Genomic DNA, 15,290 nt, shown 5'->3' with positions numbered 1-15,290 from the left:
CTGTGCCCGTTGTCCTGACACACAGTGCTGCCACTTCCTTCTCTCCTGTGCCTGTTGTCCTGATACGCGGTGCTGCCACTTCCTTCTCTCCTGTGCCTGTTGTCCTGACACGCGGTGCTGCCACTTCCTTCTCTCCTGTGCCTGTTGTCCTGACACGCGGTGCTGCCACTTCCTTCTCTCCTGTGCCTGTTGTCCTGACACGCGGTGCTGCCACTTCCTTCTCTCCTGTGCCTGTTGTCCTGACACGCGGTGCTGCCACTTCCTTCTTTCCTGTGCCCGTTGTCCTGACACACGGTGCTGCAACTTCCTTCTCTCCTGTGCCTGTTGTCCTGACACGCGGTGCTGCCACTTCCCTCTTTCCTGTGCCCGTTGTCCTGACACACAGTGCTGCCACTTCCTTCTCTCCTGTGCCTGTTGTCCTGACACGCGGTGCTGCCACTTCCTTCTCTCCTGTGCCTGTTGTCCTGACACGCGGTGCTGCCACTTCCTTCTCTCCTGTGCCTGTTGTCCTGACACATGGTGCTGCCACTTCCTTCTCTCCTGTGCCTGTTGTCCTGACACACGGTGCTGCCACTTCCTTCTCTCCTGTGCCTGTTGTCCTGACACGCGGTGCTGCCACTTCCTTCTCTCCTGTGCCTGTTGTCCTGACACATGGTGCTGCCACTCCCTTCTCTCCTGTGCCTGTTGTCCTGACATGCGGTGCTGCCACTTCCTTCTCTCCTGTGCCTGTTGTCCTGACACGCGGTGCTGCCACTTCCCTCTTTCCTGTGCCCGTTGTCCTGACACACAGTGCTGCCACTTCCTTCTCTCCTGTGCCTGTTGTCCTGATACGCGGTGCTGCCACTTCCTTCTCTCCTGTGCCTGTTGTCCTGACACGCGGTGCTGCCACTTCCTTCTCTCCTGTGCCTGTTGTCCTGACACGCGGTGCTGCCACTTCCTTCTCTCCTGTGCCTGTTGTCCTGACACGCGGTGCTGCCACTTCCTTCTCTCCTGTGCCTGTTGTCCTGACACGCGGTGCTGCCACTTCCTTCTTTCCTGTGCCCGTTGTCCTGACACACGGTGCTGCAACTTCCTTCTCTCCTGTGCCTGTTGTCCTGACATGTGGTGCCGCCACTTCCTTCTCTCCAGTGCCTGTTATCCTGACACGCGGTGCTGCCACTTCCCTCTCTCCTGTGCCTGTTGTCCAGAACATGTGGTGCCACCACTTCCTTCTCTCCTGTGCCTGTTGTCCTGACACATGGCGCTGCCACTTCCTTCTCTCCTGTGCCTGTTGTCCTGACACATGGTGCTGCCACTTCCTTCTCTCCTGTGCCTGTTGTCCTGACACACGGTGCTGCCACTTCCTTCTCTCCTGTGCCTGTTGTCCTGACACGTGGTGCTGCCACTTCCTTCTCTCCTGTGCCTGTTGTCCTGACACATGGTGCTGCCACTTCCTTCTCTCCTGTGCCTGTTGTCCTGACACACGGTGCTGCCACTTCCTTCTCTCCTGTGCCTGTTGTCCTGACACGCGGTGCTGCCACTTCCTTCTCTCCTGTGCCTGTTGTCCTGACACATGGTGCTGCCACTCCCTTCTCTCCTGTGCCTGTTGTCCTGACATGCGGTGCTGCCACTTCCTTCTCTCCTGTGCCTGTTGTCCTGACACGCGGTGCTGCCACTTCCTTCTCTCTTGTGCCCGTTGTCCTGACACGCGGTGCTGCCACTTCCCTCTTTCCTGTGCCCGTTGTCCTGACACACAGTGCTGCCACTTCCTTCTCTCCTGTGCCTGTTGTCCTGACACGCGGTGCTGCCACTTCCTTCTCTCCTGTGCCTGTTGTCCTGACACATGGTGCTGTCACTCCCTTCTCTCCTGTGCCTGTTGTCCTGACATGCGGTGCTGCCACTTCCTTCTCTCCTGTGCCTGTTGTCCTGACACGCGGTGCTGCCACTTCCTTCTCTCCTGTGCCCGTTGTCCTGACACGCGGTGCTGCCACTTCCCTCTTTCCTGTGCCCGTTGTCCTGACACACAGTGCTGCCACTTCCTTCTCTCCTGTGCCTGTTGTCCTGACACGCGGTGCTGCCACTTCCTTCTCTCCTGTGCCTGTTGTCCTGACACATGGTGCTGCCACTCCCTTCTCTCCTGTGCCTGTTGTCCTGACATGCGGTGCTGCCACTTCCTTCTCTCCTGTGCCTGTTGTCCTGACACGCGGTGCTGCCACTTCCTTCTCTCCTGTGCCTGTTGTCCTGACACGCGGTGCTGCCACTTCCCTCTTTCCTGTGCCCGTTGTCCTGACACGGGGTGCTGCCACTTCCTTCTCTCCTGTGCCTGTTGTCCTGACACGCGGTGCTGCCACTTCCTTCTCTCCTGTGCCTGTTGTCCTGACACGCGGTGCTGCCACTTCCTTCTCTCCTGTGCCTGTTGTCCTGACACGCAGTGCTGCCACTTCCTTCTCTCCTGTGCCTGTTGTCCTGACATGGGGTGATGCCATTTCCTTCTCTCCTGTGCCTTTTGTCCTGACACACGGTGCTGCCATTTCCTTCTCTCCTGTGCCTGTTGTCCTGACACGCGGTGCTGCCATTTCCTTCTCTCCTGTGCCTGTTGTCCTGACACGGGGTGCTGCCATTTCCTTCTCTCCTGTGCCTGTTGTCCTGACACGGGGTGCTGCCATTTCCTTCTCTCCTGTGCCTGTTGTCCTGACACGCGGTGCTGCCACTTCCTTCTCTCCTGTGCCTGTTGTCCTGACACATGGTGCTGCCACTTCCTTCTCTCCTGTGCCTGTTGTCCTGACATGCGGTGCTGTCACTTCCTTCTCTCCTGTGCCTGTTGTCCTGACACATGGTGCTGCCACTTTCTCTTCCCCTTTGCCCTGACTATTCGCCTGCCACTTCTTGTGCTGGGGCTTCTCTGTTCTCCAGTAATGAGTGCTGTATCCCTCAATCACAGCCTCTGCATCCTCTCCAGCTTCTTCATTCGATTCATGATGATGCTTTGTCATCTTGAAGCCTCACTTGAGAGGAGAGGCGTCTGCCTGGAAATGTGTGAGGATGATTTACATGGTTATATAACAGTAGGCAGAAATGAGAGCGCAGCTCCTGAGGGAATTGTTCTTCTAAGATCACCATTATAAGGAGTCAGGGCTAGCACCATATACAATGTATACTCCTGCAGCATGTACATCAGTCATACAGGAAGAGAAGGAGTTTAGGAAACATCACGTGACCTTCCTTGTGGACTATTTTCGGCAGAGAGTCCAGGGATTGGTACAGATCTTATGAGCTCTAACTCCAGAAGGACATTTTACGGCAGGTACTCACTCCGCAGGTATTGCAGGCGTTAAACGTTGATGTGTTACCCCTCAATATCTGCAGGGGCCAAGTGACAAGTCAGTCCAAAATACAGCACAGTACAGACATTACAGCACAGGAATAGGGGGAAAGGTGGGTGAGAAGGAGTTAAGTAGAAGAAACTGGACACTGCATGAAGGTATCAGATCCTAAAATTTGGATGTGGGGATCTGTCTGAGAGTCGGTAGGGGGTCAGGAGAGCAGTGCAGTATTACTCTTCTGCTCCCTCCTCCTCCATAGACTCCTATGGGCATCATGTGACCTGCCTCTATCCAATAACGCACCGGGAGGGTGTCTAAAACATGAGACAAAAAAAAAAGCTGTATAAAACTTTGTCACACCTGTGGAGCCAGCCAAGCTGCATGGCGGCCATCTTAGATTCTTCCCAGTCTGCAGGTAATCTGTGAATCAGAGTGACTGGCGGTGGAGGTGAGTGGATCTGGGGAAGTAAAGTACTTGAGGCATCGAGGGAGATTTAGGGAGACCAGGATTTACTCTACCACTCTACCGGCTGAGCCACTGGCTCCATTATTCACCTAATGATATTGTATAGAAGGCGGCCTCTCTACCAGCTGAGCCACTGAAAGCTGAAGTGAATGAAAAAATATATAGAATAAAACTAAATAAAATTTAGAGTATTTTTTAAATGACTATATACACACTACATACTAGATACAGTGTTGGCCAAAAGTATTGGCACCCCTGCAATTCTGTCAGATAATACTCAATATTATTATCTTCATTTAATTTGTCTTCAATGGAAAACCACAAAAAGAATTGTCAAAAAGCCAAATTGGATCTAATTCCACAGCAAACATAAAAAGGGGGTGGAGAAAAGTATTGGCACTGTTTGAAAAATCATGTGATGCTTCTGTAATGTGTGTAATTAACAGCACCTGTTACTTACCTGAGGCACCTAACAGGTGGTGGCAATAACTAAATCACACTTGCAGCCAGTTGAAATGGATTAAAGTTGACTCCACCTCTGTCCTGTGTCCTTGTGTGACCACATTGAGCATGGAGAAAAGAAAGAAGACCAAAGAACTGTCTGAGGACTTGAGAAGCAAAATTGTGAGGAAGCCTGAGCAATCTCAAGGCTACAAGTCCATCAGTTCGGCAAAACTGCTTTGTTTGTCCACTTACTTTATTATATAGGTGACTATATATAGGGTGACTGTATATATAGTATATAGGTGTAACTGAATATATAGTATATAGGTGTGACTGTATATATAGTATATAGGTGACTGTATATATAGTATATAGGTGACTGTATATATAGTATATAGATGTGACTGTATATATAGTATATAGATGTGACTGTATATATAGTATATAGATGTGACTGTATATACACCATGTATATAGTTGTTACCTCACAATAACATTATCACACTACTGACTGACGTTCTTTACTTTATTTAACCCCTTACACTCTGGGGTCTGCTATCATTATTATTACATGCTGATTATATAATGGCCGCCATTCGTATTCTTGTGGTGAATCAGCCTGTGGGGGGCGCTCTCACCTGGACTGCTGATATATGAGGTAATGGGAGGGCTGCATCTCCTCAGAGGATTATGAGGCTCCATACCTATAACTACCTCAGTACACCCGGCACTGGTCACTCCTCCCTCCATCACCTCAGAGAGCACCAACATGGCGGAGGCGGCACATCCGGCGGCTTCACTTGACTTCCGGGAGCAGAAACATGGCCGCTGTCGTCCTCTCCGTGTGTCTGTAGAGAACTGCCGTCCTGTGCTGACTATGGAAGCTGTCATCTCACAAAACTTTATTAGGACGGAACAAAGACGGACAGGAAACGACAGAGAGGTAAATATATGTATACAGTGAGCTGAGGAGGGTGTAGAGGAGCTGTATATAGTCAGGAGGGATGTCTATAGGTAAGGGGGTCTATGGAGGAGCTGTATATAGTCAGGAGGGATGTCTATAGGTAAGGGTGTCTATGGAGGAGCTGTATATAGTTAGGAGGGATGTCTATAGGTAAGGGTGTCTATGGAGGAGCTGTATATAGTCAGGAGGGGTGTCTATAGGTAAGGGTGTCTATGGAGGAGCTGTATATAGTCAGGAGGGGTGTCTATAGGTAAGGAGGTCTATGGAGGACCTGTATATGGTCAGGAGGGATGTATATAGGTAAGGGTGTCTATGGAGGAGCTGTATATAGTCAGGAGGGATGTATATAGGTAAGGGTGTCTATGGAGGAGCTGTATATAGTCAAGAGGGATGTATATAGGTAAGGGTGTCTATGGAGGAGCTGTATATAGTCAGGAGGGGTGTCTATAGGTAAGGGTGTCTATGGAGGAGCTGTATATAGTCAGGAGGGATGTCTATAGGTAAGGAGGTCTATGGAGGAGCTGTATATAGTCAGGAGGGGTGTCTATGGAGGAGCTATATATAGTCAGGAGGGATGTCTATAGGTAAGGGTGTCTATGGAGGAGCTGTATATAGTCAGGAGGGATGTCTATAGGTAAGGAGGTCTATGGAGGAGCTGTATATAGTCAGGAGGGGTGTCTATGGAGGAGCTATATATAGTCAGGAGGGGTGTCTATAGGTAAGGGTGTCTATGGAGGAGCTGTATATAGTCAGGAGGGATGTCTATAGGTAAGGAGGTCTATGGAGGAGCTGTATATAGTCAGGAGGGATGTCTATAGGTAAGGAGGTCTATGGAGGAGCTGTATATAGTCAGGAGGGGTGTCTATGGAGGAGCTATATATAGTCAGGAGGGGTGTCTATAGGTAAGGGTGTCTATGGAGGAGCTGTATATAGTCAGGAGGGATGTCTATAGGTAAGGAGGTCTATGGAGGAGCTGTATATAGTCAGGAGGGATGTCTATAGGTAAGGAGGTCTATGGAGGAGCTGTATATAGTCAGGAGGGGTGTCTATGGAGGAGCTGTATATAGTCAGGAGGGATGTCTATAGGTAAGGGTGTCTATGGAGGAGCTGTATATAGTCAGGAGGGATGTCTATAGGTAAGGAGGTCTATGGAGGAGCTGTATATAGTCAGGAGGGGTGTCTATGGAGGAGCTATATATAGTCAGGAGGGGTGTCTATAGGTAAGGGTGTCTATGGAGGAGCTGTATATAGTCAGGAGGGATGTCTATAGGTAAGGAGGTCTATGGAGGAGCTGTATATAGTCAGGAGGGGTGTCTATGGAGGAGCTATATATAGTCAGGAGGGATGTCTATAGGTAAGGGTGTCTATGGAGGAGCTGTATATAGTCAGGAGGGATGTCTATAGGTAAGGGTGTCTATGGAGGAGCTGTATATAGTCAGGAGGGATGTCTATAGGTAAGGGTGTCTATGGAGGAGCTGTATATAGTCAGGAGGGATGTCTATAGGTAAGGAGGTCTATGGAGGAGCTGTATATAGTCAGGAGGGGTGTCTATGGAGGAGCTATATATAGTCAGGAGGGATGTCTATAGGTAAGGGTGTCTATGGAGGAGCTGTATATAGTCAGGAGGGATGTCTATAGGTAAGGGTGTCTATGGAGGAGCTGTATATAGTCAGGAGGGGTGTCTATGGAGGAGCTATATATAGTCAGGAGGGATGTCTATAGGTAAGGGTGTCTATGGAGGAGCTGTATATAGTCAGGAGGGATGTCTATAGGTAAGGGTGTCTATGGAGGAGCTGTATATAGTCAGGAGGGATGTCTATAGGTAAGGGTGTCTATGGAGGAGCTGTATATAGTCAGGAGGGGTGTCTATGGAGGAGCTGTATATAGTCAGGAGGGATGTCTATAGGTTAGGGTGTCTATGGAGGAGCTGTATATAGTCAGGAGGGATGTCTATAGGTAAGGAGGTCTATGGAGGAGCTGTATATAGTCAGGAGGGGTGTCTATGGAGGAGCTATATATAGTCAGGAGGGGTGTCTATAGGTAAGGGTGTCTATGGAGGAGCTGTATATAGTTAGGAGGGATGTCTATAGGTAAGGAGGTCTATGGAGGAGCTGTATATAGTCAGGAGGGGTGTCTATGGAGGAGCTATATATAGTCAGGAGGGATGTCTATAGGTAAGGGTGTCTATGGAGGAGCTGTATATAGTCAGGAGGGATGTCTATAGGTAAGGGTGTCTATGGAGGAGCTGTATATAGTCAGGAGGGATGTCTATAGGTAAGGAGGTCTATGGAGGAGCTGTATATAGTCAGGAGGGGTGTCTATGGAGGAGCTATATATAGTCAGGAGGGATGTCTATAGGTAAGGGTGTCTATGGAGGAGCTGTATATAGTCAGGAGGGATGTCTATAGGTAAGGGTGTCTATGGAGGAGCTGTATATAGTCAGGAGGGATGTCTATAGGTAAGGAGGTCTATGGAGGAGCTGTATATAGTCAGGAGGGGTGTCTATGGAGGAGCTATATATAGTCAGGAGGGATGTCTATAGGTAAGGGTGTCTATGGAGGAGCTGTATATAGTCAGGAGGGATGTCTATAGGTAAGGGAGTCTATGGAGGAGCTGTATATGGTCAGGGGATGGATATATATGGGAGCCTATGAGGCAGCTATATAGGTTACTTACTGTGTATAGGTGTGTGTATATATATATATATATATACACAGTCACTAGCAGGAGGACGCGGCTTCGCACGGGTATATGTTATTTTTGTTTGTGTAGCGGCCCAGTGTTGCACTCGTGTATTTTGTATGTGATTTGTGTGTGTGTCTCTGCCCGTGACTTCGTCTGCGTGTTGTTGGCGTCGATGATCCGCCTATATTCAGCAAGTTGCTGCCGTCGATGGTTTACTTGCTCCGACGTTCCAGCAGCTCTTAAAGGGATCCTATCATTCAGATCGAATTTACGCACAAAATTCGGCCCATAACGACCCATTGAAATGAATGTGATTTGTTTTGAGCGCTCACATTCTGACACCTGTATAAGTGCCAGACTGCGAGCGTTCTAACTCCGTGTGAACTGACCCTAACACATAGGAATAGCCTTAAGATGTCTTCTGCACGCCGGTATGCAAATGAGCTCGCTCACAGCACTGGGGGCGTCCGCAATGCTCCAAGAGAACTCTCCAGCCCCTCCATCTTCTTCAGGAACGTCCTCTTCACGCGTCTTCTTCCGGCGCACGCGGTGAAACTTGTTGCCTCGGGCAGAGCCGACTGCGCATGCCCGTGGCCACAAGAAAAAATGGCCACTTACTTACTGTGTAAATATTCTATAAGTGCCTGGGGAAGGGATGTGTAATGAAGGCGCCACCTGTATCCTGATGGTGGACAGGGAAACTGCAGGGTCTGCCCGTGCTTGTCGGTGGATCAAACTATCTTCTTTACTGGTGGTCTGTCTGGGCCGTGCTGTTCACCATGTGTGTCTTCATATACCCACTGCCCAAAGATCTCCGACTAGCGAGGTCAGAAGAGTCTAGTTGGCGGTAATTCATCGATATGACCATCCTGCTTCTATCCGACAATGAGTCGCCATCTCTCAAAGTTTGTCAAGTGGGCAAAATGTCTGGTGCGTCATAGAGACATGTTTAATGGTCACTGATCTCTAACCAGGAGGTACACTACCCAAAAGTGGCCTCTGGTAACCTTTTATTGTGCATTATTACCAATGAGTGTATTGAGATATATCTCATCTCATAATTAGGGGGTGTATATATATTATATTATATTATATTATATATATATATATATATATATATATATATATATATGTAGATATATTGTAGAATTTTGGATATTTTACCGATCCTCTTTGTTATCTTCCAGGACTGACTCTACCAGGTCCGGAGTCTCTTTGCCTCTCGTTATGTAACATCCTTGAAAGATGTCTCGGGAAAGGAAGCTTTTTCGGCAGGACCCATCGCCAGGACCAGACAGTTCCTCAGAGTCCAGCAGCTCCTCTTCGCAGGATGGTTCCTCCAGCTCTGCTAAATTGGGCTCCCGGGGGCCCAGGACTAAGACTCCGGCTTACTTCCCTTTCAGCTTCCTGCCGGTGGACTGCCAGCTCCATGTCTTCTCGTTCCTCTCTGAAGTGGAGAAGTGTACGGCCGCCATGGTCTGCTCAGACTGGAGTAAGCTCATGCGTACGCCGCGACTCTGGAGAGTGGCTGACTTCATGAGGCTCGGGGCTGTCCTCTCGGGCATGGACGGGGTGCTGGTGTCAGTGAGAGAGTTTGAGAGGTGGAAGGAGTGGGTGCACCAGTATGCCTACCATCTAACGTCCCGTGGGGCCAGCTTGTTGGTCCTTCGGGCTAGTTTTGATTTGGGGGACCAGAGGACCAAGTGGGCCGAATTCCTCTTGCAGTTTCTCGATGGCGTTCACTGTGGAGACCTTCAGGAATTGGAACTGAATTGGACGTTAACGCATCTGGAGCCTCTGGATATCTACCCGCCTGGTAGCATGGCACAGATATGTTTGGCCAAGACGGATCAGTTCAACAGTTTCCAGACCCTTTTTGAACGCCTGACTCGTACGTCCCCCAAACTCAGCCGCATGAAGCTGCCATTTGATTGGTCAGAACACTCGGTATCGCTTCTCACCCACTTCCAGAATCTCAGCACCTTGGAACTGAACTATTTCTGGGTCTTTAAGAGTGTTCGGCCCGAAACAATGCAACAACTTACAAGGTCGCTTCCAAAGCTGAAGACTTTGATCCTTCAGGTTCTGGTTCCTGTCAAGGACTTGGGAGTCTCTTACCCCATGGAGTCCAAGTCTCTAGAGTTTTTAGACGTGTCTCAGAGTCGGGGGCTGGTATTCAATCACGTGGACTTACCCTCTTTGAAAGAACTTAAGGTTAAGAAAACCATCAGGGGCATCATCTTGAATCGTAGAACTCGCGTGGCCCTTCAGACCCGATGGTCGTGTCTCTATGACTTACTTAAGGTGGGCGCGCCTAAACTTCAAGTGTTTAACTCGCACACGTTGCTTCCGACTTGGCAGACGCAGACTTACCTGGAGCTCAGCGAGGTTCTCCTGCAGTCCTGTTACTGCATCCAACACACGGACACGTGGCTGCTCTGAGTCCGGCCACCTACCCACCAACACATCGGTCAGACATCTCAGGAACTTGGCGTAGGACCAACCATACAAAACCAATATCTCACTCTCATAGTCCTGAGGAAAACCATTGACTTGACCACGACCGAGACCTTCCTTAGACTTGTAGTAAAGCCGGAGTCGATACCATTATCTTACCAGGGATTTGACCATCCAAAATCAAAAACTCCCCTTTTTTTTGGTTTATGCCATTCATCTTTCTTTATGGGTATCTGTGGGTGACAACCAGGGGTTGGGACCTTTACAGTCAGCGACAACCTCTCTGGTTCCTGTAGAGGCGGCCATATTGTCAGGTAGAGCAATGACTAAGAGACCGCTAAGTTTTTAACATCTTGACTGAAGGATTTATTTGCTGTGGATTTTTTAGGTGGGGGGGGAGACTTGCTAATTTTTAGGCTTTTGTCATGGAAACTGTTGGGGTGTGGATTTATATAATGGACTGGAATAGAGGGGGGACCAAGGCATTCACCTATAGGGTCTATAGGACAGGCCATAAGACATTGGGGTCACGCCATGACCATATCCTCGCTTCATGGTTGGCAGGTCACACGTTCAATGTAAATAATGTTTTATTAAAGATAGCACTGGTTTTAATTTAATTTCTGATCTTTTTAGTGCGTTGTGAAAATACCACCCTGAAAAAAAAAATGGAGCAAAAAAAAAACCTCAGGCAGTTTTCCATGTTATCAGTGTCAGGCTGGTGAAGTCGTAGTCCTGCAGTAGGTCCAGGTTATTGGATGACCTCTGTGGCCTGGTCTGGGCGGTGCAGCCTCCAGCTCCTCACTAAGGATCTGCAGGGATATCCGGTCCCTATGCAGGCTCTCTGGGGAATGGGATGGAAACCGGGCGCTAGTGTGAACGGCCCATTATTGGGTTTTGTTGTCTCGCGGCAGCAGTTTAAACAATCGCAGAGGTTCGGGTATATGTGAGTGGCGGGGGGGGGGAGTGTCTCAGATTACAACCATCCATGTCCCATACTGTTCCCTTATACTTTGGGGGTTACCTATTGCAGCAGTCTCCGCCCCCCAGATGAGGAATGTTCATAGACTTCAGTCCAGACTGTCGCCACTTTGTAGAATTCCCCTGGATGACTTTCAGGTTTCTATCTGTATGTAGCCTTCTATAATCTCATTAACTGCGCAGTGTGAACAGGCCAGGAGTCTAACATAGGCTGATGCTGCCCCCTACTGGCAAAATGTCAGATGTCAAGTTTACCTTGGATTATAAAGGGAAAAAAAAGCTCACTACAGTTCAAAGGGGCAGTCAGCGATAGGTGTCAACCTGGAATTGGCCGACCGTGACCTAAGGTGTGATGTCTGACTGTGGACACCTGAACGCCTTCTAACAGATCTGTATAATTCACCGCTGTTCCCAACGAGCCTGGTGAATATTTGTAAGACAATCCTGTGAGGTTCCCCCATCACTAGTACTGACACGGTATATGAGTACATGTGTGCCCTAAGAGGTCCGATGAGATCCGGGGGCCAAACTGATCCTGCTGCAGTACTACAGGCTCTGTACACTGTGTATTACTAATACAGGGCCCGCAGTACTACAGGCGCTGTACACTGTGTATTACTAATACAGGGCCCGCAGTACTACAGGCGCTGTACACTGTGTATTACTAATACAGGGCCCCCAGTACTACAGGCTCTGTACACTGTGTATTACTAATACAGGGCCCCCGGTACTACAGGCTCTGTACACTGTGTATTACTAATACAAGGCCCCCGGTACTACAGGCTCTGTACACTGTCTTACTAATACAGGGCCCGCAGTACTACAGGCGCTGTACACTGTGTATTACTAACACAGGGCCCGCAGTACTACAGGCGCTGTACACTGTGTATTACTAATACAGGGCCCCCAGTACTACAGGCTCTGTACACTGTGTATTACTAATACAGGGCCCCCGGTACTACAGGCTCTGTACACTGTGTATTACTAATACAAGGCCCCCGGTACTACAGGCTCTGTACACTGTCTTACTAATACAGGGCCCCCAGTACTACAGGCGCTGTACACTGTGTATTACTAATACAGGGCCTCCAGTACTACAAGCGCTGTACACTGTGTATTATTAATACAGGGCCCCCAGTACTACAGGCTCTGTACACTGTCTTACTAATACAGGGCCCCCAGTACTACAGGCACTGTACACTGTGTATTACTAATACAGGGCCCCCAGTACTACAGGCGCTGTACACTGTGTATTACTAATACAGGGCCCCCAGTACTACAGGCTCTGTACACTGTGTCTTACTAATACAGGGCCCCCGGTACTACAGGCGCTGTACACTGTGTATTACTAATACAGGGCCCCCGGTACTACAGGCTCTGTACACTGTGTATTACTAATACAGGGCCCGCAGTACTACAGGCGCTGTACACTGTGTATTACTAATACAGGGCCCCCGGTACTACAGGCGCTGTACACTGTGTATTACTAATACAGGGCCCCCGGTACTACAGGCGCTGTACACTGTGTATTACTAATACAGGGCCCCCGGTACTACAGGCGCTGTACACTGTGTATTACTAATACAGGGCCCCCGGTACTACAGGCGCTGTACACTGTGTATTACTAATACAGGGCCCCCGGTACTACAGGCGCTGTACACTGTGTATTACTAATACAGGGCCCCCGGTACTACAGGCGCTGTACACTGTGTATTACTAATACAGGGCCCCCGGTACTACAGGCGCTGTACACTGTGTATTACTAATACAGGGCCCCCGGTACTACAGGCGCTGTACACTGTGTATTACTAATACAGGGCCCCCGGTACTACAGGCTCTGTACACTGTCTTACTAATACAGGGCCCCCGGTACTACAGGCTCTGTACACTGTGTATTACTAATACAGGGCCCGCAGTACTACAGGCGCTGTACACTGTGTATTACTAATACAGGGCCCCCGGTACTACAGGCGCTGTACACTGTGTATTACTAATACAGGGCCCCCGGTACTACAGGCTCTGTACACTGTGTATTACTAATACAAGGCCCCCAGTACTACAGGCTCTGTACACTGTGTATTACTAATACAGGGCTCCCAGTACCACAGGCGCTGTACACAGCGAGTTTCTGTATTTCTACCTTTCATACACACTTGCACTTTGCTAGATCGCATTTGGCTTTCATGTTTGGGCAGATACCCCCCCCCCCCCTTCCCCTCTGGGGTAAATCCTGCAGCTGTCAGTTGGCGTCGGCCGCCCGGATAATCCGCCGGGCTCTCATCGCTCATCTCCAGGCGTCCACATCGCAGCCCGGAGTGATAAGATTTAATTATCCACATCTTGTCCAATATGACATTAATCCGGCTGCTGAATCCTCGGCTCAGGTGCCAGGATGTGACCGGGCGTCACCGGCGGATGCCAACATGTCACTCAGCGCCTCCATAGGCAGCACAAATCTGCAATATCCTCCAAACAGCTAGGGAGAGACTTAAAGGGCTGCTGTCCCCTACATAGAATATCAGCAGCCTCGGGAGACCTCTGCTGACTGTCAGTGAATGAGAACAGCAGAGATCTAGATATCACCGCTGGGGGTTTGTTGCAGTGCATCGGTGCTGATACTGGGCTAGGATAAATCAGGGAATTGCTAGTGAGCATCACTGGGGCTGCTGGGGGGAGGAATTTACTTATTCAAGTTAATGACATTGAGAATAGCCCATGACCGGGGACCCCAAATGACTTCACTTACACTGGGACAGGCACATAGTGCACACAGGGATGAATATGGACACATAGCTCCCCCCTTACCATAGCAGGAGTAGCGAGGTCATGTACAATGATACACCTGTGGGGGTAGATAAAGGAAAGCTAGAGGTCAGTGATGTAGATCTAGAAAGTGTAGAGGTCGGGGGTGTAAATATAGGAGGTGTAGAGGTCAAGGGGGGTAGATATAGGAGGGGTAGAGGTCAGGGGGTGTAGATATAGGAGGGGTAGAGGTCAGGGGTGTAGATATAGGAGGTGTAGAGGTCAGGGGTGTAGATATAGGAGGGGTAGAGGTCAGGGGGTGTAGATATAGGAGGTGTAGAGGTCAGGGGGTGTAGATATAGGAGGTGTAGAGGTCAGGGGGTGTAGACACAGGAGGTGTAGAGGTCAGGGGGTGTAGATATAGGAGGTGTAGAGGTCAGGGGGTGTAGACACAGGAGGTGTAGAGGTCAGGGGTGTAGGTATAGGAGGGGTAGAGGTCAGGGTTGTAGACACAGGAGGTGTAGAGGAGGGGTCAGGGATAAAGATATTGGAGGTGTAGAGGGAGTAGTCATATCCCAAGCCTAGGATGACAAACTATTAGAAGACATTTATACAACACTAGGCTATGATCCATACGTCCAAATACAGATGAACACTGACCTCACGTCACTGCTCTCACAGGCTATGATGGAGCTCAGCAAGACAGCAATGGAGGTCTATCCTCTATAGTGAGGAGTCCTGGTATTGGAGGTCTATTCTCTATAGTGAGGGGTCCTGGTATTGGAGGTCTATTCTCTATAGTGAGGGGTCCTGGTATTGGAGGTCTATCCTCTATAGTGAGGGGTCCTGGTATTGGAGGTCTATCCTCTATAGTGAGGGGTCCTGGTATTGGAGGTCTATCCTCTATAGTGGGGGGTCCTGGTATTGGAGGTCTATCCTCTATAGTGAGGGGTCCTGGTATTGGAGGTCTATCCTCTATAGTGAGGGGTCCTGGTATTGGAGGTCTATCCTCTATAGTGAGGGGTCCTGGAATTGGAGGTCTATCCTCTATAGTGAGGAGTCCTGGAATGGAGGTCTATCCTCTATAGTGAGGGGTCCTGGTATTGGAGGTCTATCCTCTATATAGTGAGGAGTCCTGGTATTGGAGGTCTATCCTCTATATAGTGAGGAGTCCTGGTATTGGAGGTCTATCCTCTATAGTGGGGGGTCCTGGTATTGGAGGTCTATCCTCTATGTAGTGAGGAGTCCT

The 15,290-nt window shown here is 49.5% G+C and overlaps 1 protein-coding gene across 1 annotated transcript; it reads left to right on the top strand.

Annotated features, from left to right (window-relative positions):
* Positions 1-5,027: 5,027 nt before the first annotated feature.
* Positions 5,028-10,917, top strand: LOC142201212 (uncharacterized). Its single transcript, XM_075272035.1, has 2 exons — positions 5,028-5,155; positions 9,049-10,917. Exon 2 carries the CDS (start codon positions 9,107-9,109, stop codon positions 10,301-10,303), a length of 1,197 nt encoding a protein of 398 aa, XP_075128136.1. The 5' UTR covers positions 5,028-5,155; positions 9,049-9,106; the 3' UTR covers positions 10,304-10,917.
* The last annotated feature ends 4,373 nt before the right edge of the window (positions 10,918-15,290 follow it).

This window comes from Leptodactylus fuscus, chromosome 4 (assembly GCF_031893055.1).
Source record: "Leptodactylus fuscus isolate aLepFus1 chromosome 4, aLepFus1.hap2, whole genome shotgun sequence".
NCBI classification, from domain to species: Eukaryota; Metazoa; Chordata; class Amphibia; order Anura; family Leptodactylidae; genus Leptodactylus; species Leptodactylus fuscus.
The sequence above is the reverse complement of the archived record's forward strand: the minus strand, read 5'-3'. Positions and strand labels throughout refer to the sequence as shown.

What these genes read in the sequence shown, in the direction of transcription:
- LOC142201212 (XM_075272035.1), top strand. Translation starts at nt 9,107, where the DNA reads ATGTCTCGGGAAAGGAAGCTTTTTCGGCAGGACCCATCGCCAGGACCA.